The 24,521-nt window shown below is 42.9% G+C and overlaps 1 protein-coding gene and 1 pseudogene across 8 annotated transcripts in view; one reads left to right on the top strand and one right to left on the bottom strand.

The window, feature by feature from the left end:
• hdac4 (histone deacetylase 4) overlaps nucleotides 1–24,521 on the bottom strand; it is a 356,629-nt gene that overhangs the window by 103,513 nt on the left and 228,595 nt on the right. For 7 of the 8 annotated variants that reach the window (XM_055638510.1, XM_055638508.1, XM_055638513.1 and 4 more), the window contains 3 exons: nucleotides 16,634–16,750; nucleotides 15,227–15,422; nucleotides 9,777–10,015 (listed from right to left, as the gene is read on the bottom strand). In XM_055638510.1, the coding sequence (XP_055494485.1) occupies nucleotides 9,777–10,015; nucleotides 15,227–15,422; nucleotides 16,634–16,750 (552 nt within the window). The remainder of the gene's footprint in view (nucleotides 1–9,776; nucleotides 10,016–15,226; nucleotides 15,423–16,633; nucleotides 16,751–24,521) is intronic. The other variant, XM_055638509.1, reaches the window with a different exon arrangement.
• On the top strand, nucleotides 10,352–11,513 carry LOC129698537 (T-complex protein 1 subunit epsilon-like; annotated as a pseudogene).

Raw genomic sequence — 24,521 nt, forward strand, 5'->3', positions numbered from 1 at the left:
TAATGGAACAATTTTGAGACTTCAAAGTAATGGTAAAATTTGAAGTCAACTTCTGCATCTTACTACTGGTTAAAAATAACTCTAGGATTAAAAAAACCCACAGCAATAAATAACCATTAGAAATTGCGTGACAGCAAATGCACGTAAGGGCTTGAGGGTTGTCTTGACAACCATGCTAATAAACCACATGCATACTCTTATTGGATGTGGTCAACAGCAGGCATACGCAGAACATTGTGGCCAATTTCCAAAAGAACATCACTGACGTCAGAAGGTTATGCAATCTTAGCTTTAATCTATAAACAATGAGCAAGTACTGCAATTTAGCTAGTATAATATTTGTAAAGCATGGATTGAACATCTAAAACTATAAACACTTGTATTCTGAAAATAAAACAGGGAACGCAAGAGATACTTAGGTTGTCAGGCAGCATTTGTGAAGAGAGAAATGCTTCAAGCTGAACATTTTCTTTCTCTTTGCACTTTCTCTATGCTTTTATCTATAAAACATATCTGAAATGAAATGTGCTGAATCCTCAATGAAGAAATTCAAAGCCAGCTGCTTTGAATATATTGCTTCTTTTCTGTCAAGCTGGCTTCCTGCCTTTCCTATCTATAGTCATTGTAAAAAGCAGATATATCTAATCCATTAGGTTATGATCTGAAAAAAACCCTTTAAATCCCATAATTAAATGTGGAGCCAAAATGTCAGAACACGTGAATAATGTACCATTCCAGCACTTTAATCTGTGCATTTTAATACTATTAAATGGTCCTAACTGTCATTCTTAGCACCTAAACTCTTCCAGCAGTTCTTAATAAATATGTATAGCATGGCTGGTTCATTTTATCTCAATTTTCTTTCATTTTCAGAGAATCAGAAGGGTTAAAGAATAATTGAATTGTATTTTGTTACAAGCATGCCAAACGGGTGCCGTGTGTTGCACTTGGCTCACTGTTCCTTTCACCTTTGAATCATGGCCTTAAATTGGCTGTGAGTAACATTACAAAAAGTACGTTTCCTTTAAGTGTCTGTTCTAAGAAATCTTAAAATGTGGATGCTCAACCAAGTGTGACAGAGTAAAGGAAGATTTATTTTGATTTTAACTTGATTTGACAGCATTTCGTGCCAAAAATTGGAAATATTCCAATCTAGACAGGTTACAAATAACTGGGAAAAAATAAGCGTGCAAGCATGCCAATTTGTACAATCAGACTGACCCACAAAGGATATTGCCTCACTTTAGAAAAGTGATAATAGATCAACTCAAACTCAAAATCCATGGCATCGTAATACCAAAATTAATATTTAGTGATGCATATAATCTTTAGTAATAAAAATACTTCTTTACTGCCAACCAGTTTCTTCACTCTTCCTAGGTCACAATTTTGTACTGGAAAAATAGAAAATTTCGGTATAAATAACAGAATATTCCAGACTTATTAGTTACATTTTCTAAGTATCAGTCAACATTTTTTTTGTTACAATAAGTGGATATTGCAATTCATTTCACTAAATGGCTCTGCACTAATGAAATAACAGAACATAAAAGTGAAACTTGCCATAATGTCATTTCTCATAGAATCACACAGCCAAGAGTCAAGAGTGTTTTATTGTCATATGTCCGAGATAGAACAATGAAATTTGTACTTGCTGCAGCACAACAGAACCTGAACATTACAGTTTTCAGGCACCTGTACCTTCTTCCCGATGACAGTGGTGAAATGAGCACGAGGCCAGGATGAAGTGGGTCTCTGATGATGTTGGCTGCCTTTTTGTCGTTTATGCTCCCGGACGTTCAAGTTGCAGAACCATGCCATGATGCAACCAGCCAATATGCTCTCTACTGTGCACCTGTAGAAGTTCAAGAGAATCCTCTTTGACATACCGAATCTCCGTAATCTTCTCAGGAAGTAGAGGTGCTGATGTGCTTTCCTTATAATTGCATCAGTGTGCTGGGTCCAGGAAAGATCTTTGGAAATAGGCACGCCCAGGAATTTGAAATTTGGACTCTCTCCACCATCGTCCCATTGATATAAACAGGATAGTGGGTTCTCATCCTTCCTTTTCCAAAGTCCACAAACAGTTCATATAACTCAGATACAGGCTCTTCAGCCCACTGAATTCATAATGACCCTCAAAGTGGTTGGGTTTAACGCACCATCCACAAACATGCATCACCCCTCCACCCCACTCCCGCACTCCACCCATGTAGGATGAAGCTCTGGTGAACTCAACAGCTCCAGGCATTAACCCTCTCCTATTAAATTCAAGCTGATTTAAGGGCTAATTCTCATTAATTCTCTAGCTAGTATCATAAAGGGGGATTAGATTGATAGGGAACCTAGAGAGCAACATGGCGTAGGAACCTGACAAGTCTTTGTGTGCTGGTCCCAGGGGAGGATCTAATATCATCCGATACAACCACTCTAATCTTTCAAATCTCTTTTTTACTCTTTTCTAGCACCTTTACCCCATTGCGGACATTCAACTTTGTCTCTCTCTGAAACTGTTGCGTTGCAACTCTGAGAACTATATTCTGCACTCTGTATCTTTTCCTTTACTCTACCTATTGTATTTGAGTTTGGTTTGATTGTATCCATGTAAAGCATTATCTATTTTGATTGGATAGCAGTGCAAAGATGCCTTTTAAAGTACCTTGGTACACGTGACAATAATAAACCTAAACCTAGGTGATGGGGAAGAAATGTCACATCTAGCATTATAGAAAAAGTGAATAAATAACCAGGATCCCCCCGCACCCTATCCTTACTTCAAACTGCCACGGAAAAGTAGCTAACATAATCAATGACCAGTCATTTTCTCTTCACCTTTAACGCCATCAGCCATCACATACAACATATCATCCTCCGACATTTTCCCCACCTTCAACGGGATCCCACCACTTGTCAAATTTTCCCATCTCCACCCCTTTCTGCTTTCCGCAGAGACCATTCCCCCCACAACTCCCTGGTTCATTCATCCCATCCGACCCCCTCCCCAGGATCTTTCCCCTTCAGGAGATGCAACACCTGTCCTTATACTTCCTCCCTCAACTCCATCCAAGGACTCCGACAGTCCTTTTAGGAGAGGCAGAGGTTCACTTGCACCGCCTCCAACCTCATCAACTGTGTCCGTTGTTGTCGGTGTGGGCAAGGCCAAGTGCAGACAGGGCGATGGTTTTGCTGAACACTTAGTCTGCCCAGGCCCACGCATTCTCTCGGCTGCCAAACATTTTAACTCCCCTTCCCATACTGACCTTTCTGTCCTCGGCCTCCTCCACTGTTAGAGTGAGGCCACACGCAAATTGGAGGAGCAACACCTCATATTTTGATTGAATAGCTTACAACCGAACGATATGGACGTTGATTTCACTATTTTCCACTATTCACATCCCTATATCCCTTCATTATCAACTATTCCCCAACCAACAATGGGCCACTATGGGTTCCACCCTTCCTTGGTCATCTGCTGCTGGCCCTGATTTGATCTGGCTTTTTCCTACCTCCAGTTCCCCAGCCTCAACTTTCATTCTGAAGTAGGGTTCCAACCTTAAATGTCACTCATCCTTTTTTCTCCAGAGATGCTGCCTGACCTGCTGAATTACTCCAGCACTTTGTATCTATTTTCTTTTCTCCCCTCTCTGTCAAGCAGAAAGTGTTGAAAGCACAAAACGACAGATTCAAAAATAGCTTCTACCAGATGTTATCACTATAAGTATCAATAACAAATCAATATCAATTCCATAGAATTATCTGTAGGAACAATTCAAAATGCCGTGGGAAAATCAGTTTTCTTTCTGCTTTCTTTCACTTAATTCCAAAAGATGTTAGCTGAAGACATCAGAACTATATCTTCTTTCACATTGTACAACAGAACAACCACCTGAAGCTTCCCTTGCAAGTCAGATGAAATCCTGACTTGCAAATTTACTGTTGCTTGGTCTGGATCCCCAAAATCCACCCAACAGACAGTTGGAATTCCTTCAACAGAACAACTGTAGCTGTTCACCACTTCTGAAGGGCGATTCAATATTATTCAAACAGTAATTAGAAACAGCATTAAATGGAGTATCGTGTATTCTTACTTCACTTCCATAGATCTTAAATAGCCGGCAAATGCAAGTTTGTGATAAACTACAAGCTTTCTTTGCTGGATTGGGCTGATGAATAGTGAGTAATAATCATACCAAACCACCAAAAATAAATTGATCACCTTTTGGCAAATCAAATGAAGATTAGCATTACCATTGTCAAATCTCCACCATCAATATCTTGGAGGTCACCACTGACCCAATACAAAACTTTACAAATATTTTTGGCTATAAGAGACCGTATCCTGTGACAAGTTACTTGCTCCTGTCTTTCTAAACCTCTTCTGTTATCAATTCAATTTTCAATTTCAATTTAAAAACTTTATTGGCATGATAAAAAAAAAAATACATTGTTATATTGCCAAAGTATAAAACATGACATACATATTTAAGATGCATAAGTATAAATACAAGTATATAGTGCATGGATAGATATGTCCCTGTACTCTACAACATATTCAAAATGTGATGGAAAATTCTCCACTTGCTTTCAGCTTCAAGAACTGAACTTTCAAGCAGCTCAGCACAAAGCTGATCATTTAACTATTACTCATGCACCAGCTTAAGCATCTGCTTGTTCTCCTATCAGCAGGATATAAAGTGTACTGCAACAACTTTCCAAAGTTCATCAATGGCAACTCCTAAAGCCACGATGCATACCACCTAGAAATTTGAGAGAAACAGGCATTTGGGAAGCCACCATACTGATAATAATCTTCGTCACATGCTGCTTTGATCTGGAATAATATGGTGATAATATGCTAATTTCTATATCAATACAAGGACAAAATCCTGGAACTTTCAACCCAAAAGTACAGTGCTGTGTTTTTATCATGTGACTGCTGTGGTCTATAACAATGGCTCTACACCAAATTGCTTGCTGAATGCACCAGTTATACTTTCCTTGAATATATGTGTCTTATCAATACGGCACACAAAAATGTGACAAATGGGAACAAATTTCAAATTCCTTCAAAAAAAGTTGACAGAGTGCTGGGTTTGTGACTAACATAGTATCAACAACAAATATAAGAAAAGAGAGCATATTGATGGCAAGTTTCTGAAAATGGCATCAGAACACAAACACATTTTGTGTAGCGGTTGTTGCGTGGTGTAAGTGACCTGTTTGGCACAGTAAGTAAACATATTTCTTATTCCTTTCTATGTTTATGAATACCACATGGAACAATAAAATTGCAAACACCATTTCCACTTCATATACCTGATCATGTAGTAGAATACTGCATTAATCTGAGTGGACAATGTAACGCGCGTTACATATCATACACACAAACATACGTTGTGGAGGACACTAAAAAAACGTTCATTTTGGTGACCCAGCGAAAACCAAGCATTTTCACCAATGTGATCTAAACGGTACATTACCTTATGGATCTGAGCGACATCGATGGCCGATTCGTCGGATCGCTTGATTTGGGCTGATTTTTTTGCAAGTAAAATGTCTCCATAACGGTCATTGCGGAGCTTCCCGAAGTTGACACAAAGGAATGAAGTTAGCGACTTGGTCCGTACAAAAGGTAAACAAGAGACAGTGTGTCGCCAAATTGAAGATTGGCTCAGTTTCTTAGTTTTGATAACCAATTTATGTCAAAAAAATGTTTTTTTTAATTAAAAAAATTCGGGAAATATATTGTAAACGGTCGTTGCGTTTTTGACACCACGATATTTTTGATATATTAAATCGAAAAATAAGAAAAAATAATTAACTCATCCAAAGATCGCTACTACCATAGGATGTTTGGTGTTTGAAAAGCATTAGAGGTTTGGCGCCTCCGTGGTTTAACTTATGGAGGAACCGACCCCGATAACGGACGTTGTGACAATGAACATCAAGCACAACTACCGTTACGGGATCTTTATTGTACTGTGTTACCTTTATGTTACTATATTTTTCTCCTAGTGTAGGAAGAAATTTCCCTAGACCATTATCAAAATGTATATGTATGAGGGGGCATATGAAGTTTATTTATTAATTAAATATTCATGACTAAATTTGGCAGAGTTTTTAATAACACACTTTTGGTGTCCAAAATGGTGGGAAAACGATGAAAATTTGCGTATTATGAAAAAAGTTTCTGACTTTCGGTCTTGAAGTTAACTAAGTTATATCTGCTATTTATAAGGTTTCACGTGATGGGTAGCTTTTTGTTAAGAACAGTGTATTGGTGTAAAAAAGTGAATACTAATCTTGTACGTCAAAAACTTTGTAAAAAGACACATATATTAAATCACAATCTATATTACTAAAAGTCTGATCTTGACCGCTTTTGGCCCACTGTGGCGCGATTTCCGAGAGAACACCGCCACCTACGGCCGTCATTTTTGGCCACTTCCCTCAGAGCCCCCCTCCGCCTTCCGGGACCACAGGATTTTTCCCATCGATGAAAAATTAGAAAGATATTAAAGTTTTTACAAAATTTCCCATTCTCTCTGCTGCCCCCGCTGGCAGCAGGGGGAGGGACTATAAAACCCGGAAGTGTCATGCCTCACTCAGTCTCTGCCAGACCCAGGAAGCGAGAGGGTCACGACTCTCTGAGCTGCGAATAACACTCTACTCCACGGTGAGTCTCCTCGGTTGTAAAGTGGCTGCAGCCCTTTTTTTTTAAAGTTTGTGTTCACAAAATGAATTTTGGTTGTCGGGTGTCTGCAGCCCAATTGTTTGCCTCGCCTTTTTTAAAAGTTTGTGTTCACAACATGAATTTTGGCTGTCTGGTGTCTGCAGCCCAATTGTTTGCCTCGCCTTTTTAACAAGTTTGTGTTCACAAAATGAATTTTGGTTGTCGGGTGACTGCAGCCCAATTGTTTGTCTTGGCTTGGCTTTTAAAATTGTTGCAACAGTTGGATGCCAGCCCAAGCATCCATACGGCCCACAATGTCTACACTAGCCCTCAGGAAACCAGTACCTTCGGCCCGCAACATCCATACTAGCGCAACAGACAGCCCCCCCACTGGCGAGCAGTATTGGAATTGGTGGAGAGGTGGAATATTGCGTTGGTGACCAGCCCTCGCGTGTGATGCTCGGGCCCAACGGGTCCCACAGTCTAGTTATATTTTACATTCTTTTTTCCTCATAGTTACAGCAAGAAAGAAGCTGTAAACAGATAGATTTGGCAACAGATACCAATATTGGCCAGTCCCATAAACCATATTGCTTGCTCTTACAAGCTCAGATAGGGGTGCAACAGATAGACCAGGGTTAACATAATATGTGTCTTTTAACACATATAAAGACAGATTCATCCAAAGCATTTTAATACTCAACTTACTTACTCCACTCTATTTCCTTACTTATTTCCTCTGAGCTTCTATTGCTCAACTCCAAATGCCTTAGAAACAAATATAACCTAAATCATCTTAAGTCCCTTTTTACCAGGAATCTGAAAATTGAAATCTCTTGAATAATTCTGCAATCCTCTTGAAACATAGTCAAATGTATATCATTAGATCAAGTCAAGTCAAGACATAAAGTGCAGTGAAATGAATTTGCCAGCAGCGGTACAATAATAAACACATAATACACAATAACATTTAACACAAACATCCACCACAACATTCATCACTATGGTGGAAGGCATACAATTTGGTCAGTCCGCCTCCATTTCCCCCGTGCGGGCGTCCAGATGTGCAGACAAGATAAGTCCTGAATTGGTGCCTCCCCACTGGAGATCGCGTCTTCAAGTTGGTGTAGGTCACAGGCCGGCGGTTGAAGATCTAAAGTCCCCGCCGGGCCGCAGCCAGAAGCACCGCAGACCGCAGGGCTGGCAGTCGGAGCTCCTCTCCAGGGATCCCCGGCGAGGGATCCCGCTCCGGATGGTAAGTCCCCACCACACCCACGGTAGAAGTTGGCCGCGGACCGGCGGTCGGAGCGCTTCTCTGCCGCGGGCCAGCGGACGGAGCACTCCCTTCCTGTGACCCCCGGCGAGGGCTCGCCCGCTCCGCGACGAAATAGTCCTCGCTGCGCCCGCTGCTGAAGCCTCGGACACATCTCCGGGAAAGACCGCACCGATCCTCGATGTTAGGCCACAAGGGAGGCGACATGGAAAAAGTCGGCTCTCTGTGGAGGAGGCGACCGAAGCCCCTTTCCCCCCCACACCACCCCCACACAGAGAAATATTAAAACACACACATTGAGACACACTAAAAAAACAAAAAAAGTAGACAAAACTAACACACAGCTGGCAGGGCTGCCGGCTCGCAGGGCCCCCACCGACTCACCGATCACTCAATACTCAAGGATTATTTGTAAATCCCCCAATACCAGCAGAAAGAATTACACTAATTCCTGCCCATCGTGTGCCCAGATATCTTCTGGACTCAATTTAGTATTGTTTTTTGCAATTTAATCTACATGGGTTTCCTTCTACTTTCTGGGGAATGCAGTGTAATGCCAAGAAACATAAAAAACAACACATACTTGTATGACAACTAGTTATGATGACGTAATGGCTAAGATTCTATCTCCGGGTTCTGTTGATTTGAATTAGAAGGTACTGGAAAGCACAAGAACATACTCAATTGTGCCAATTGACAGTTTCACAATCATACTAGGAATGAAATAGATTGAGCTAAAGTTTAATTACACTGAATCTCACAACAAGTTAACTCCAATAAGTTTTCATTCGTGGTTCACAACCTTTCTGAACCTGAATGGTCCAGTCGATAAATTAAACCCCCCCCAGGATATATATGGAATATACCCGTGAGGGTTACGAATAATACACACACTGCAATGGCTTATATAACTAGCATGACAAATATACTTTTGTTTATTTCCATTTAAAAAAACTTTCTTATGGAATTACACAAATATTACTTTGTGGATCAAACCGCTCCCCCCCGTAACTCTCTGGTCAATTCGTCCCTTCCCATCAAACCACCCCCTCCCCTGGCACTTTCCCTTGCAACCACAGGAAATGCTACACTTGTCACTTCACCTCCCCCCTCGACTCCATCCAAGGACCCAAGCAGTCTTTCCAGGTGAGGCAGAGGTTCACCTGTACCTCCTCCAACCTCAGTTGCATCAGTTCGCATTAACCAACCTGATTTCCCAGTGGCTCAGCACTTCAACTCCCCCTCCCATTCCGAATCCGACCTTTCTGTCCTGGGCCTCCTCCATGGCCAGAGTTAGTCCCACCGCAAATTGGAGGAGCAGCACCTCACAGTTTGCTTGGGTAGTTTACACCCCAGCGGCATGAACATTGACCTACAATTTCAGGTAGTCCTTGCTTTCTCCCTCCTTCCCCTCCCCTTCCCAGCTCTCCCACAGCCTACTGTCTCCGCCTCTTCCTTTTTTCTTCCCGCCCCCACATCAGTCTGAAGAAGAGTCTCGACCCCTAAACATCACCTATTCCTTCACTCCATAGATGCTGCCTCACCCGCTGAGTTTCTCCAGCATTTTTGTCTACCTTTGATTTTTCCAGCATCTGTAGTTCTTTCTTAAACACAAATATTATAGTTGTTTGATTAGGCTCTTTAATAACTCTTGATGATCCCAACGCATATCCAGAGTTGTGCGCTTTAGGTTTGGAACTACTTTTTTCGATACTTGTACTTTAGCTGCTGCTACGAGGAGAAATTCATTTTCATACCTCTGAAATGGATGCAATATAAAAAATGCATTGCCTCAGGATCACTTAATGCAGTTGCTGCCTCAGCACTAACCTTGTTAATGTGAATCTGTTGTTGCTGGAACTGTTGCTTATGTTTCTCCAGGAACTGTTGATGTTGCTGCTGTATGACCAACTGTTGCAGGGCCTGAGCGTTCTGTGGCAGTGGTGCAGATTGTGTCCTCCCCAATGGACGGTGCTGTCTAAGCTTGTGTATAGAAGGTGAAACTCTGTCTGGGCCAACAAGCGATTGTGGATGAATAGGCAACGCTCCCAATCCTGAAAGATACCAGTCTAAGATATAATGCAGAAACAGCAGAAGGAAAAAGGAAAGAAGAAAAATTGCTTTTGATTAATTGTGGCAACAGGAGGCTATTATAGCCAGCCATTTTCAAATTTACACATTTTGAATGAGTATTTTTATTTCAGTGAAAAACAACATTAAAGAACAAAAACATATGATAATACTTTTCAGACTAACTGCTCCCCAAAATGATTAACGTGTCATATCTTTCACAAAGTTAACTCTGTTAGCACCCTGGTGTCTGCCTGTTTCCAAATGAAGTTGGGACTGTCACGGTAACTGACGTCGTATTTAAATGCAACCAAAGGGCCGACCGACCCGCCAACATGTCCGCTATCGGGCCGCTCGCTTTCGATGAATATGGTCGGCCCTTCATCACCATCAAGGACCAGGAGGGCTGACGGGGCTGGAGGTGCTGAAGTCTCTTAGTATAGCAGCAAAAGCAGTGTCAAATACACTGAGAACATCCCTTGGACCAAAAGTCCTTGGGAAAAAATAATGGCGGACAAGGATAGAGAAGTGATGGGCACCAATGATGGTGCTACCATTTTAAGTATGATGGGTGTGAAGCATCAAATTGCTAAATTGATGGTGGAGCTTGATGAAATTGGCGATGGCACCACAGGTGTTGGAATGAGCTGAACAATTATTTGATCGTGGTATTCATCCTATTCATGTAGCTGATGATTACAACTTGGCTGCTCGCATTGAACAACAGCTTTCCTGTTGATCCAAATAACAGAGCCCCTGATTATGACTACACTTGACTGCACGGCTATGACTGCACTTGGCTCTGATGTTATTAATTGTTGCCAGACAAATGGCAGAAATAGCTGTGAATGCTGTCCTATCTTTTGCTGATATGGAGTGCAAGGATGTAGATTTTGAGTTGATGAAGGTGGAAGGTAAAGTTGGTGGAAAACTTGTGGACACACAGTTAATTAAAGCAGTTGTGGTGGACAAAGAATTTAGCCATCCACAAATGCCAAAGGTGGCAAAAGATACAAAGCTTGCAATTTTGATGTGCCCATTTGAACCACCAAAACCAAAAAGCAAGCATAAGCTTGATGTGACCTCTGTGGAAGATTACAAGGCCTTGCAAAAATATGTAAAGGATAAATTTGCAGAAATTATCAATCACGTAAAAAACGCCAGTGCCAAACTACCTATTTACCAGTGGGCGTTTGATGGTGAAGCAAACCATTTGCTCCTCTAGAATAAGCTTCCCACTATACGTTGGGTTGGTGGGCCTGAAATTGAGCTGACAGCTATTGCCACTGGGGGGAGCATTGTTCCTCGGTTTGCAGCTTACACCTGAAAAGCTCAGCAGTGCTGGTATTATAAGAGAAATATCTTTTGGAACTACTAAGGACAGGGATGCTTGTGATTGAAGAGTGCCAGAATTCGAGGTCAGTGACTATCTTCATCAGAGGTAGTGGTCAGATCAAAACGTCAGAGATAACTACCCAAGAGACACAAGGTCTATGAGATGAATTGACGTGTGAAAACGATGCATTATTGATGGACCGAAAGCCCTATCCTAAATGGTGTTGGAATATTCAGATTACAATGTGGGGATGCGGATATCCTTTTTGTTTGATAAGGGAAGGTTGTCATGGTAACTAACATTGTATTTAAATGTACCATGTATTCCTATGAGTCAGAAAGGTCAGAAGACTTATGTTGCCAGGATGTATTTATGTTCAGTGTCCTTGAAGTGTATTTGTTACATTCGGATCCAGGTGAGGATCTGACAGGGACCAGGCAGGGGATAACTTTGGGATTGGTCAGCTGTGCTGATGCCATGAGCAGGGTGGAGAAGGAACAGAGTGTTGAATGTTTAGGGGATGGGCGAAGCAATGGCAAGGTGGCAGTGAGCAGAGGGGCGGCTCCAAGCAGAATGCTGAAGCAGGAATGTATGGAACCGAGGGAAAGTGGTGATGAGGCGATGAGGCAATGTAAGACAGTGAGAAATATGTCATTTGTGTCTTTAAACACAACTAAAATTGTTCGGTTAGATACAAATTAATCAAAATGTAATTCTTAAGAATGGCCCCAAAGAGGTTTGTAAATGGTTGTGCACTATGTTAAAATAAATGACAGCTGAAACCTACAATTTTTGCAACATTTTCAATAGTTGTTAAAGAAATGAACCTAGACAGTTCATCAAGCCAGTACATAACCTTAACTGACTGTGTTGAATTCAGGTCGTCATAATTCGATATTATGAATCGTGAGGCGGGGGGTGTGATGCGGTGGGGGGGGGGGGGGGGGGGGGGGGGGAAAGGGGGGGAGGGGGAGGAGGGGGGGGGAGAGAGGGGGGGGATGGAGGCGGGGGGGGGGGGGAGGGGGGGGGGAGGCGGGGGGGTGAGGCAGGGGGGGGTGAGTGAGGCGGGGGGGGGGGGGGTGAGTGAGTGAGGAGGGGGGGGTGTGAGGCGGGGGGTGTGTGGTGGGGGGGGGTTGTGGGGGCATGGGGGTTGTGGGGGAGGGGGGGGGTGGGGGGGGGGGGGTGTGTGGGGGGGGGAAGGGGGGGTTGTGGGGGAAGGGGGGGGTTGGGGGGGGGGGGGTTGTGCGGAGGAGGGGTGTGGGGGAAGGGTTTGTGGGCAAGGGGGAAGGGTGTATGGGCAGGGGGGAAGGGGTGTTTGGGGGCAAGCGGGGGGTTGTGGGGGAAGGGGTGTGGGAGCGGGGGGGGGGAGGGGGGTGGGTGGCTTGTGGGGGCGGGGCAGCGAGCGTTGTGGAGCCGGAGAGGGGGTTTGTGGGCGGGTGGGGGAGGGGGATTGTGTGGGCAGAGGGGGTTGTGGGCGGGGGAGGGCAAGGGCGCTTGGAGAAAAGACAGGGCAGAGGGGGGGCAGGAGCCAGTGAGGGGGACCAGAGGGGAAGGGGCTGTAGCTGACGGTGCGCTGAGGACTCACAGCGTGCGCTTGTCGCTGAAAGTTCTCCTCCGCCGGGAACAGTCTCCGTTTTCCGCCTGGCGACATCGGCGACTTCTCCGACACAGCACCGGGCTGTGTTGTGCCGGGCCGCTTCAGGTCCCTCCGAAAATTATGTCTGGTTGGAGACCAGGCCATCTAGATCCGGCCCTCCAGAGCCTTCCTCAGCCCCAGTAGTCTCCGTTTTCCGTTTGGCGACATCTCCGCGCCAGGTTAGGTTGGGCGGGGTCGCTTCCGGTCCCTCCGAATATTGTGTCTGGTTGGAGACCTCCGCTGGCCATCCAGAGCCTCCCTCAGCTCCAGTAACGACGTGATGGCGCAGGTGGACCGTCCCACGGAGTGACAGGAGAAAAGACCAATCCACGCGGTGCCGACTGGCAGGAGAGGAGATCAATCTGCGCATGCGTGATTTTTAAACCTTGATAACTTTTACATTAGACCCCCGATCGGAACGAAACTCGGTGCACTCGCAGCAGAGGAGAACGTGAGTACGCTGGCGAAAAATCGTAGCGCTATTGTGTACCGTTTTTGCGCGAATAGAAAGACCGCGCAAACCGGAAGACAACAAGATCAGTTTTAGTAATGTATAGATTCTTAGTATAAGTGGGACAGTCACTCAGTCATGCACGCTAATCAGAAAAGTAAAGAGCAGTGAAAAGGACTAGTTCTTCAGCAAAGATTTGCACTGAACAATACTTCAAATCACTATGCATCCAATCTTAAAAGTCATGAACAAATTTTGTTCCGTGAACTTTCTCTTCGACAAATGCAAGGGTAAAGGATCACATGATTGATGAATGGATTTAATACATGTATCATCACATTTACTGTCTGCACACTGTGAAATACGAAACTTTTATTGCCATTAAGTTGTCCTGAATACTTGCACTTTTGGACAATTGCAAATCCAAAGAAATTACAAAAATACCTCTGATGAATAAAGATTATATTAATAATTGGAATTAGTGGAAAATCTCAGCTCACATTTGTTCTGATCTATACAGAAAAATAAGTTTGAACTGTAAAAGTAATCCACTAAAAGTATTTTTGGAAAGTGGAGGAAAAGCCTCAAATTAATAGAAAATAGATGAAAATAAAAGAAACAATTTAAATTAAAAAAAAATTCTTATGGTGAGCAACTAATGGTGAAACCACCAGAATGTAATTAATAAAAAAATTGGGAGAGCGTGTTTTAAACTCCACTACCTCTAACACACAAGAAAAGCACGAGGGTCTTATATGCTTAGATCACAAACCTGATAGCAAACCATCTTAGGAATTGTGGATCCTTTCAATTGTGGATCATGTTGACCGCCAGCTAGCTGCAGTGCACACAAGTTTATTCCAGACTTGCACTGTGCACCACAGTGCAGAACTACGGAACATACTGGGGCTGGATGTTCTAGTCCTGTAATTATTGCAGAACAGGGTGTTTCATAACATTGACCCAAAAAGAGGGGAATGTACTTCACACCTAACCTGCAGCTTTATGCCAACTATAGCAAGTGCCTCTCGTGCAACCCACTCCTTAATGTGGAATCACCAACATTATTTAAAATGTAACCTTTGGGTTTTTTTTCTTTACATTCCAATTAGTTTGTTTTTAATCAATGAGCCATAGTTTTTTTACTTGTGCTTTTATTATTTAAATCATTTTATTTATTTTAATTATTTAAAATCAATTTTAATTGTTTCAAATAATGTCTGAATTCTGTGATATGTAAAACAGTGAAACAGGCTTTTGACACCATGAACTGTCAAGGGCAATTGAGGTGGTATTTGTAGCAGGGCCAAAGGACACTTACTCGAGATGCCTGGTCATCACTTGCACCCCACTCTCCTCACAGAATGGTTGCAGTGGGGATGAATGTACACAACAGGTTGGATTGCATGATCACAGCCAATATCTAAGAAATCCAGTGGAACAAGGCGGATGTATTGGTTTGCCTTTTATAACACAAAGTATAAACCTCTTTTAACTCCTGTCACTTTCTCCAAGTTAAAGGGTGTAGCCATGGGCACTTGCATCGGCCACAGCTATGCCTGCCTTTTTGGTGGTTACATCGAACAGTTCTTGTTCCAGCCATATACTGTGTGGTGCTTAACTTAAACACATTAACATTTGAGCCTCCTTTCTTCTTAAAATATAAGCAGCAGACACTTTTCATACTCTTCAACACTGTTTTCAAGAAAACAATGACATTCCACTGGTGCGTTAGGCGAGACAAAAATTACATTAATAATGCAAAACCGCTTTATGAAGTTACTTACCAGTTACTAATGGACTCTGAGGTGTAGACTGGTCTAATAAGACCATATGCTGCAAAAGAGGTGCATGTCCACCAGAGCCATCTTTATCCAACGCCGTTGCAATGTAGTGCGGCAAATGAGCACCAGTAATAAATGGAGTGTTCAATGGGAGTCCTTGCATGCTCACTCTATCGCATTCTGCCTGTCCAGCAGCTCCCTGAGTGCAAAGAGAATGGAAACAGCAATTTACACTTCATGTGAATATCTGCAAAATATTTCCTCAGTAGTAATTGTCTCGATTACATTTTCTACCTCAGCAGAGAGATGCACAGTTACACAAAAACATCTGACCAGATATTGGAAAAAATTTACTAAAACCAAGCTAAAACAGAAATTCACAGGATACCCAATAGTTATAGTATGCCTGAAAGAACCAGTTTTAGCTCTGGGAGGAATTAATTTGATGCCTCTAGCAGCTTAGACAAAATCAGAACCTTCAGTGATGGAGGCATGAATATCTGCATCAGGATTCCATAATGCAGTGCAAAATCTCCAGAACACCAATCTATGATCTATGCCATTCGTGATTACACCCACACCAATGCAAGTTGGGGATGCATGTTGGTGGGAAAAAGCAATGGCAACATCTCCTTCCCTAGTTATCATACCATTTATAGAACCACAACTAAACTGGTACACCGTAGCCACGTACAGCAATTCCAAAGGCCAGGAACACAAGAGGCTGCAGAGAGTGGTGGACTCAGCCCAGTCCATGGGCACAACCCTCCCACCCCATCAAAGGCATCTACACCAGACTTTGCCTCAAGAAGACAGCATCAATTCAAGGCTCTCCAGCACTCAACACCCTCTTCTCGCTGCTACTGTCTGGCAAAAGGTGCAGAAATCTGAAGTTCCACACCAACAGGTTCAGCAATAACTACTTTCCCACAACTATCAGGTTTTTAAACAGACCGATACAACCCAAACCTATCTCTGTAACATAACTACATGGACCATCTCCTGCTCTACCATGGATTTGCTTCTAGTCATGTTTTTGCAGTCATGTCTAGCTTTTGCACATGCCTTTTTCACTCTTGCATAATTTATGTTTTGTATGTTGTTTGCATCTTTGTGCCCGTAATACTGCTGCAAGCATGATTTTATTTTACCGATACCGCACCATACTTGTGTAAAGGATAATAAAATTGATTTGACTTGACAATTGCTACACACAACTGTTAAGATCTGTTCCCTACTAGTGAGCAATCCAGCAAAAAGATGATAGCATCTATGGAATAAGATGCAATAAGTGATGTGATATCTCATCCATATCCACCAGCATAAGCACTTCTCCAAAGCCCCACACCACCCCACATAACAGCATGTGTATAACTGCATAAATGTACAGTCAGGAACTTCAGTACTTACACTGGCTGGGCCTGTGGCTGGTAGGCCAAGAGTTATGTTGGGCAAAGATGGTGATGTATACAACGGTATTTGCGTCACAGTGCCATCTCGAGCAACAATTTTGTGACCTAAAGTAGGCTGAAAGAGATAAACAGCAAACGAGATTTAGTGATGATGCGTTTTATTCTTTATTTAACATTGTTTTATTCCCCAGTTCTTCCATATTATTTAACTGAAATTTTAGAATGAAGTGTTCAGATGTTAACCAGGGATATATATTATAACTGCACGCTCTGTAAACAGTAAAGTGGAGTTATCAATACAAATGTTGGTAATTAGCCTGCGATCATGTGAGAGCATTATTTTCATAAACTGGAATTTAAAAAAGCAGCAAATGAAATAGGTTGGCTATTATTCTGCCAACTCTGGCCACCTAAAGATTTCTAATAATGTATGTAAAACAAAGGAGATAAATATATTACAAAAATATGATTACACTGTGGAACCTCTGAAAGCCAGAGGGAATACAGATCTAGAATTGCATTCAAACAGGAAAATCTCTGTCTACTCTAGATGGCCATGGTAGATATAGTATTTTCTCGAGATTAGTAAAAGCCAACAGTATTAGAAGTAAACAAGGACAGTAGAAAATCACAGCTCTCAATGAATTTTGGGAGTTGCCCCATTGTGGACATCACTTCGTAGAGTTCTATGCCAAAACAAAATTATATTAACACAAATGAATATCTGATGAAAAGCTCAGGGTTGATTGTTTTGCCGGGTGCTAAGAGAACCTAGAAATGTGTACAACATTGCACTACTTCAGACCAAAACAATTTTCAACTGCACATCTTCTGATGAAGTTATAGGATGGAATTTCTCAGGCAGTCTCTCTAAACATGTTTTATTAGTTACCATACTTCAGTTCTGATAAACCAATGTGAAAATGGAACTCGAAAAGCAACTAGTAAATAATGTGTAAAAATCTGCAAGAGACAAAATCAAAAGTAATCTGTTTTGATAAATGCAAACATAATATTTAAATTTAATAAGATAAAAGAGGGCCCAAGTCCCAGATGGTAGACTACTGAAGGATGCAGGAAAACAACCAGCAGAAATATTGTTTTTGTGTTCAAAGCAATCTTTAGAAATCCAAACTGGATCAATCAGAAGCTGACAAATACCATCCCCTTTGTTGGGGTAAAGAAAGACTGAACCAGGAAAGCACATTATTTCATTTTATTGTAGTTATGGTAAAAGGTGCCTGATAACATGGAATTAAACTAACACTTGGAAAGGTTGCAATGGGCAGAAACGATCTGTAAATAAATCCCAGGATTAGTTAATTGAGGTTTTTGATAACTATTACTTATAAATTGTGCAAGATTGTGTACGTGGATTGTAGTAAGATATTTGTTAAGAAGCCATGAATTAATATCGTACATCATTATTGTTTAAAAATTATGAAATGTTATATTGCAGGATATATAACCAGACATGTCACTAAGGGAATATGCGGCAGGAATTCCTTTCCTCAAAGGGCAGTGTTAGCAGATTTTTTGTCAGATTAGTAAGGGTCCAAGGTTATGGGGAGAAGGCAGGAGAATGGGGTTGCGAGGGAAAGATAGAACAGCCATGATTGAATCGTGGAGTAGACTCGATGGGCTGAATGGCGTAATTCTGCTCCAATGACTTATGAAGTTAAGAATTTAATCCCTTAAGCGTCTGTTCCAGTGACTTGAACTTTTTTAAAATCTTTTGTGGCATGATTGTGGTGAATAGAGGCACAAGTGACTTCAGATGCTGGAATCTTGTGCTAAAAACTGATGGAATAACTCAGCGAATGAAGCAGCTGTGGAGGGATGTGGATGGATGATATATTATTGTATTGTATTGTACTCAATTTATTGTCATTATCTCATATTAGAGGCAACAAAATGAATTTTCCTTACAGTCAAGTAATATAAAAATAAATAATAAATAAATAAAACATTAACATTTTTAAAGAAAAGCACAAACACAGAAGTCCACGACACAACATAACCACAACACAACACAGTGGCACCAAGTTGAGGAAGGTACCATAGTCCAGCCAGCCTCCCCGCCGATCTTCCCAGATGTCGCCGCCATGGGCGGCCCGATGCTCAGGCCCTCAATCCAGGAACGATGGAATCCCGACGGAGAACATCCTCAGCGGCCCGGACCTCCAGATCAGCCACCTCCCACCGGAGTCCGCGGCTCCCGAAGTCCACAGGCCGAGCCAGGCGGAGTTGCAGGACTCCGCGATGTTGGTCAGCGCCGCCCGCGTTGGGAGCTCCGCGAACCACAGCTCCGCGATGTCGGTGCAGCAGACCCAGCACTCCGGGGTTCGAAACAGCGATCCCCAGTAAGGCATCGCCCACCCCGCGATGTATCCAACGCTGCGCTGCTGCTGTTGGAGCTCTGGTCGGTCCCGGCAGGAAAGGCCGCGCCAATCCAGTAGGTAGGCCGCTGGGGGGGGGGCTAGGATGCGACTCGAATAATAGTCGCATCCTCTCCAGGAAGCGACTGAAGGACGGTATCCCCCTTACCGTACCCTCTTCCCCCACATAAAGACATTAAAAAAACACAGAAAACGCTTTTCAACATAACAAAAAAAACCAAAAAGTTACCGGACTGAAGGTGGAGGCAGCTAGCACCAGAAATACAATACCCTTGACTAATCCAACTAAAATGTTATCGGTTAATTTCCCTCCGCAGTTGCTGCCTGATCCATTGTTTTCCTTCTTTTCAATTCACCACAATATAGAGTGCTGCAACTGAGTAATAAAAATGCCTTATCTAAAGTGAACAACTGTATTTATTTATTTTCAATGCCCCATGTAAATCCAAAATTCTATTATTATGATCCCAGCCTTTCATATCATTACTGATAAAGATCTGTATGTCTAAGAAGGAACTGCAGATGCTGGTTTAAACCGAAGAGACACAAAAACCTGTCGTAACTCAGCAGGACAGGCAGCATCTCTGGAGAGAAGAAATGGGTGTTGTTTCGGGTCAAGGATCTCGATCTGAAACATCACCAATTCCTTCTCTCCAGAGATGCTGCCTGTCTATTCAAGATCTGTATGTTTATATTTCTATATTTATATTCCTGCCACGGTTGAAAATTTGATCTTCTAGTGTACAACTCAGCACACAATGCCCATTTCCGAGCCTTGAGGGGGTAAATGTATATTTTAAAAAGAATCAAATAATAAATAAAATGCAAAATCATAAACATCATAAGATATGACAGTATCATGGTTATGTTAATGCTCTAGCATCCAGACACCTTCACAAATAACCTGGAAACATAACTTTCAACTCCATCTTGGCAGCGATCGAATATAACTGAGTTAAAAAGCTAATTACTGTGAAACCACCAGATGGTTTTCAAAACCCATCTGGTTTACAGGATTTCATGAAAGAAAATGTGCTGTCCTTTCTTTGTTTGGCCCATCTATGACTGCAACCCAACATGACTTAATTGGCCCTTGACTGCTCTAAAATTGCCTTATGTTTATTGTAAATAGCCATCAATAGCTAATGCTAGCCCAGCCCATGATGCCCACGTAATAAAAATACGTTGTTCCCGAGAAATGGTTGTTACAGTATGGAATGATTTACAACAAATCAATATCCAGGTAGATGCAAAAATAACTCTTAAAAATAAACTAAACAATAGACAAGAGTACGAGTAGGCCATTCTGCCCTTCAAGCCGCCATTCACTGTGATCATGGATGATCATCCACAATCAGTACCCCGTTACTGCCTTCTCCCCATATCCCTTGACTCCGCTATCTTTAAGAGCCCTATCTAGCTCTATCTTGAAAGTATCCAGAGAACCGGCCTCGCCCTCTGAGGCAGAGAATTCCACAGACTCACAACTCTCTGTGCGAAAAAGTGTTTCCTTATCTCCATTCTAAATGGCTTACCCCTTATTCGTAAACTGTGGCCCCTGGTTCTAGACTCCCCCAACATCGGGATCATGTTTCCTGCCTCTAACGTGTCCAAACACTTAATAATTTTATATGTTTCAATAAAATCCCATCTCATCCTTCCAAACTCCAGAGTATACAAGTCCAGCCGCTCCATTCTCTCAGCATATGACAGTCCCGCCATCCCGGGAATAAACCTTGTAAACCTACGCTGCACTCCCTCACTAGCAAGAATGTCCTTCCTCAAATTTGGAAACCAATATTGCACACAATACTCCAGGTGTGGTCTCACTAGGACCCTATACAACTGTAGAAGGACCTCTTTGCTCCGATACTCAACTCCTCTTGTTATGAAGGCCAACATGCAATTGGTTGGCAGACAGGAAACAAAGAGTAGGAATTAACGGGTCCCTTTCAGAATGGCAGGCAGTGACTAGTGGGGTACCGCAAGGCTCGGTGCTGGGACCGCAGCTATTTGCAATATACATCAATGATTTAGATGAAGGGATCCAAAGTAACATTAGCAGATGACACAAAGCTGGGTGGCAGTGTAAACTGTGAGGAGGATGCCATGAGAATGCAGGGTGACTTGGACAGGTTGGGTGAGTGGGCAGATACATGGCAGATGCAGTTTAATGTGGATAAATGTGAGGTTATCCACTTTGGTAGCAAAAGCAGGAAGGCAGATTATTATCTAAATGGTGTCAAGTTGGGAAAAAAAGGAAGTACAACGGAATCTGGGTGTCCTTGTTCATCAGTCAATAAAAGTAAGCATGCACGTACAGCAGGCAGTGAAGAAAGCAAATGGCATGTTGGCCTTCATAACAAGAGGAGTTGAGTATAGGAGCAAAGAGGTCCTTCTGCAGTTGTATAGGGCCCTAGTGAGACCACTCCTCGAGTATTGTGTGCAGTTTTGGTCCCCTAATTTGAGGAAGGACATTCTTGCTATTGAGGGAGTGCAGCGTAGGTTTACAAGGTTAATTCCCAGGATGGCGGGATTGTCATATGCTGACAGAATGGAGCGGCTGGGCTTGTACACTATGGAGTTTAGAAGGATGAGAGGATATCTTATTGAAACATATAACATTATTAAGGGTTTGGACACGCTAGATGCACGAAACATGTCCCCGACGTTGGGGCTCCAGAACCAGGGGCCACAGTTTAAGAATAAGCGTTAAGCCATTTAGAACGGAGATGAGGAAACACTTTTTCACACAGTCTGTGGAATTCTCTGCCTCAGAGGGCGATGGAGGCCGGTTCTCTCGATACTTTCTAGAGGGAGTTAGATAGGGCTCTTAAAGATAGCTTAGTCAGGGGATATAGGGTACTGATTGGGGATGATCAGCCATGATCACGTTGAATGGCGGTGCTGTCTCGAAGAGCCGAATGGCCTACTCCTGCACCTTTTGTCTATTGGCCATTGTACCTAGGTACAGTGAAATTCTTGGTTTGCATATAAGCAGCTCTCACCTAGGCAGTACATAAGTATCGCAACGTTTCTGACAAAGTCAATTCTATCTTCTGCCTGCCGCAGCACGGCCCCCCCCGCCGGGTCCCCCTTCATTCTCGGCAGCCCCCTGCTGGGTCCCCCATTCTCGGCAGCCCCCTGCTGGGTTCCCCCTTTGTTCTCGACTTTCTCTGCAGTAATAGCAGAGGCAAAATAGTCATGGAGGTCCTCGCTCCTCTCCTGCAGGTCCACACAGGTGCCCACTTTGGTTTTTAGAGGGGCCTATTCTCATCCTAGCTACTCTTGTCCCCATAAAATAGTTATAACATCTCTGGATTTTCCTTAATATTCACAGCCAGAGCTACTGCATGCCCCCTTTTTGCCTTGTGATTTTTTTCTCAAAGGTGGCGCAGCAGTAGATTTGCTGCCTTACAGCGCACCGCAGCACCGGAGACCCAAGTTCGAATCCAATTACAGGTGCTGTCTGTACGGAGTTTGTACATTCTGCCCGTGACCTGCGTGGGTTTTCTCCGAGTGCTCCGGTTTCTTCCCATACTCTAAAGACGTACAGGTACGTAGGTTAATTGGCTTGGTAAATGTAAAAATTATCTCTAGCGTGTGTAGGATAGTGTTAATATATTTGGAAATCACTACTCGGCGTGGACCCGATTGGCCAAAGGGCTGTTTCAGCGCAGTATCTCTAAAACTAAAAACTATACTCCTACATCTATACTATTACTAAAACACTTTGTCTTGTTTGTGGTTGTCTGTGTGCCAATTTCAATTTCCCTATTTTCTCCCAAACGCTTGGCCACAGCCTTCCCACTTTCACACATTCCACTCATATTTTTTCTGTCAAGTAGCATCTTCCCGTCGCATTCCTACCTATATTTGCGCATTTTTAATCGTTTAAAGTTTTGAAAATACTGAGAAAAAAAAACAGAGTGACGTCACAATCGACTCACAAGGCAGGATGGGAGGGACACTCCGGGAGGGATGGGCACTGCAGCGCACTCGAGTGCCGGCCGCTGCGGGCCCTGGCTGGAGCCGAGCCCGGAGCTTGGGATGGGGCCGTGACTGCCGACGCCCGACACCTGGTGGAATCTTACGTTGGGGGTGCAGACCCAACGGGTCTGCACTTAGCCTGCACAGTAATCCCTCCATCTTCTACAACAGGACAGGTCACAACAGGAACCTGTCATCAGCACCTGCGCAGTTGTGAACTATGGGTGAGTGGTGGAATATTGTGTTCGGGGGACTCCCCCCCCTAACCAGAGCCTCAATGGCACCCACCATCCAGGGTTTCCTACTCCTGCTATCCATGTCCTTAACTCCAACAGGAGCACGTGCTGTTTCACTATCCTATTTTTAAACCCCTCCCACTTGCCAGATGCCACTTTTCCCACAAACAATCCACTCCAACAACTTTTGCAAGCTTCTGTATAATAATGTTGAATTTCTTGCCCCAATTTAGAACTTTAATTTCGGGATCGGTTTGTCCTATATATAAAAACTAATAGAACTATGGTCACTAGTCCCAAAGTGCCCCCCTAACTGACACATCAGTCACTTGCTCGGTCTTATTTCCCAAGAGTAGGTCAAGATTTCCGCTCTCCCTAGTAGGGCCCTCTACATATTGCCTGTGGAAACTTTCCTGACCACTCTCAACACATTCCACACCACTACGCCCATAACACTTTGGGAGATAAAATCCCCATCTATTACAACTCTATTATTCTTGCAACTCTCCACAATCTCCCTGTATATTTCTTCCGTTAATTCACATTGACTATTTGTGTTCTTATTGTTCATTGTGCATCGACATTTATCAGGGCATAATCTCACTGTGCTTAGTCACATGTGACAATAAAGTATTCCTTCCTACTTTGACCATTGTCCCAACCCCTCCTGCTCCTGTCAGCAAACTATGCACACACAACACCCCCTCATCTTTCCTCCAGCTATCACAATTCTAACCCTACCTCGGCAATGGAACATGATGGACCACCTCTTGCACTAACATGGACTTGTTTTTGAATTATATATTTTTGCTTGAATGTCTTGTTTTTTGCATAGTCATTTTATTTTCACTGAGTTGTAGAATTTGTTCAGTTTATGTATGATTTATGGTTAGGTGCGGTGTCTGAGTCTATGTTCCTGCCATGCTGCTGCACCAAAATTTTTATTGTACCTGTTCCTCATAACACTTATGTTTATGATAATAAACACTCCTTTTATTTTATTTTTCACATCCCCTCTAAACTTTCTACAATCAACCCAAGTTTTACATGTGTTGATAACTAGTATTTGCAATATGCTTCATTTCATTCTCCATCATTTTGGTCTTGTTTTATTTTCCTATTTCTCACCTTCACGGAGATATACCAAGAGTACGGATTGAAGATCACCAGGGCTGTGGTTATTTACAGTTTTGCCTGCCAGGTATTGATTCAAGTTTACCCAGGGTTGATCTGCTCTTATCCCATTGAAATTGGCCATTTC

The sequence above is a fragment of the Leucoraja erinacea genome, chromosome 7 (assembly GCF_028641065.1).
Source record: "Leucoraja erinacea ecotype New England chromosome 7, Leri_hhj_1, whole genome shotgun sequence".
Taxonomy (NCBI): Eukaryota; Metazoa; Chordata; class Chondrichthyes; order Rajiformes; family Rajidae; genus Leucoraja; species Leucoraja erinaceus.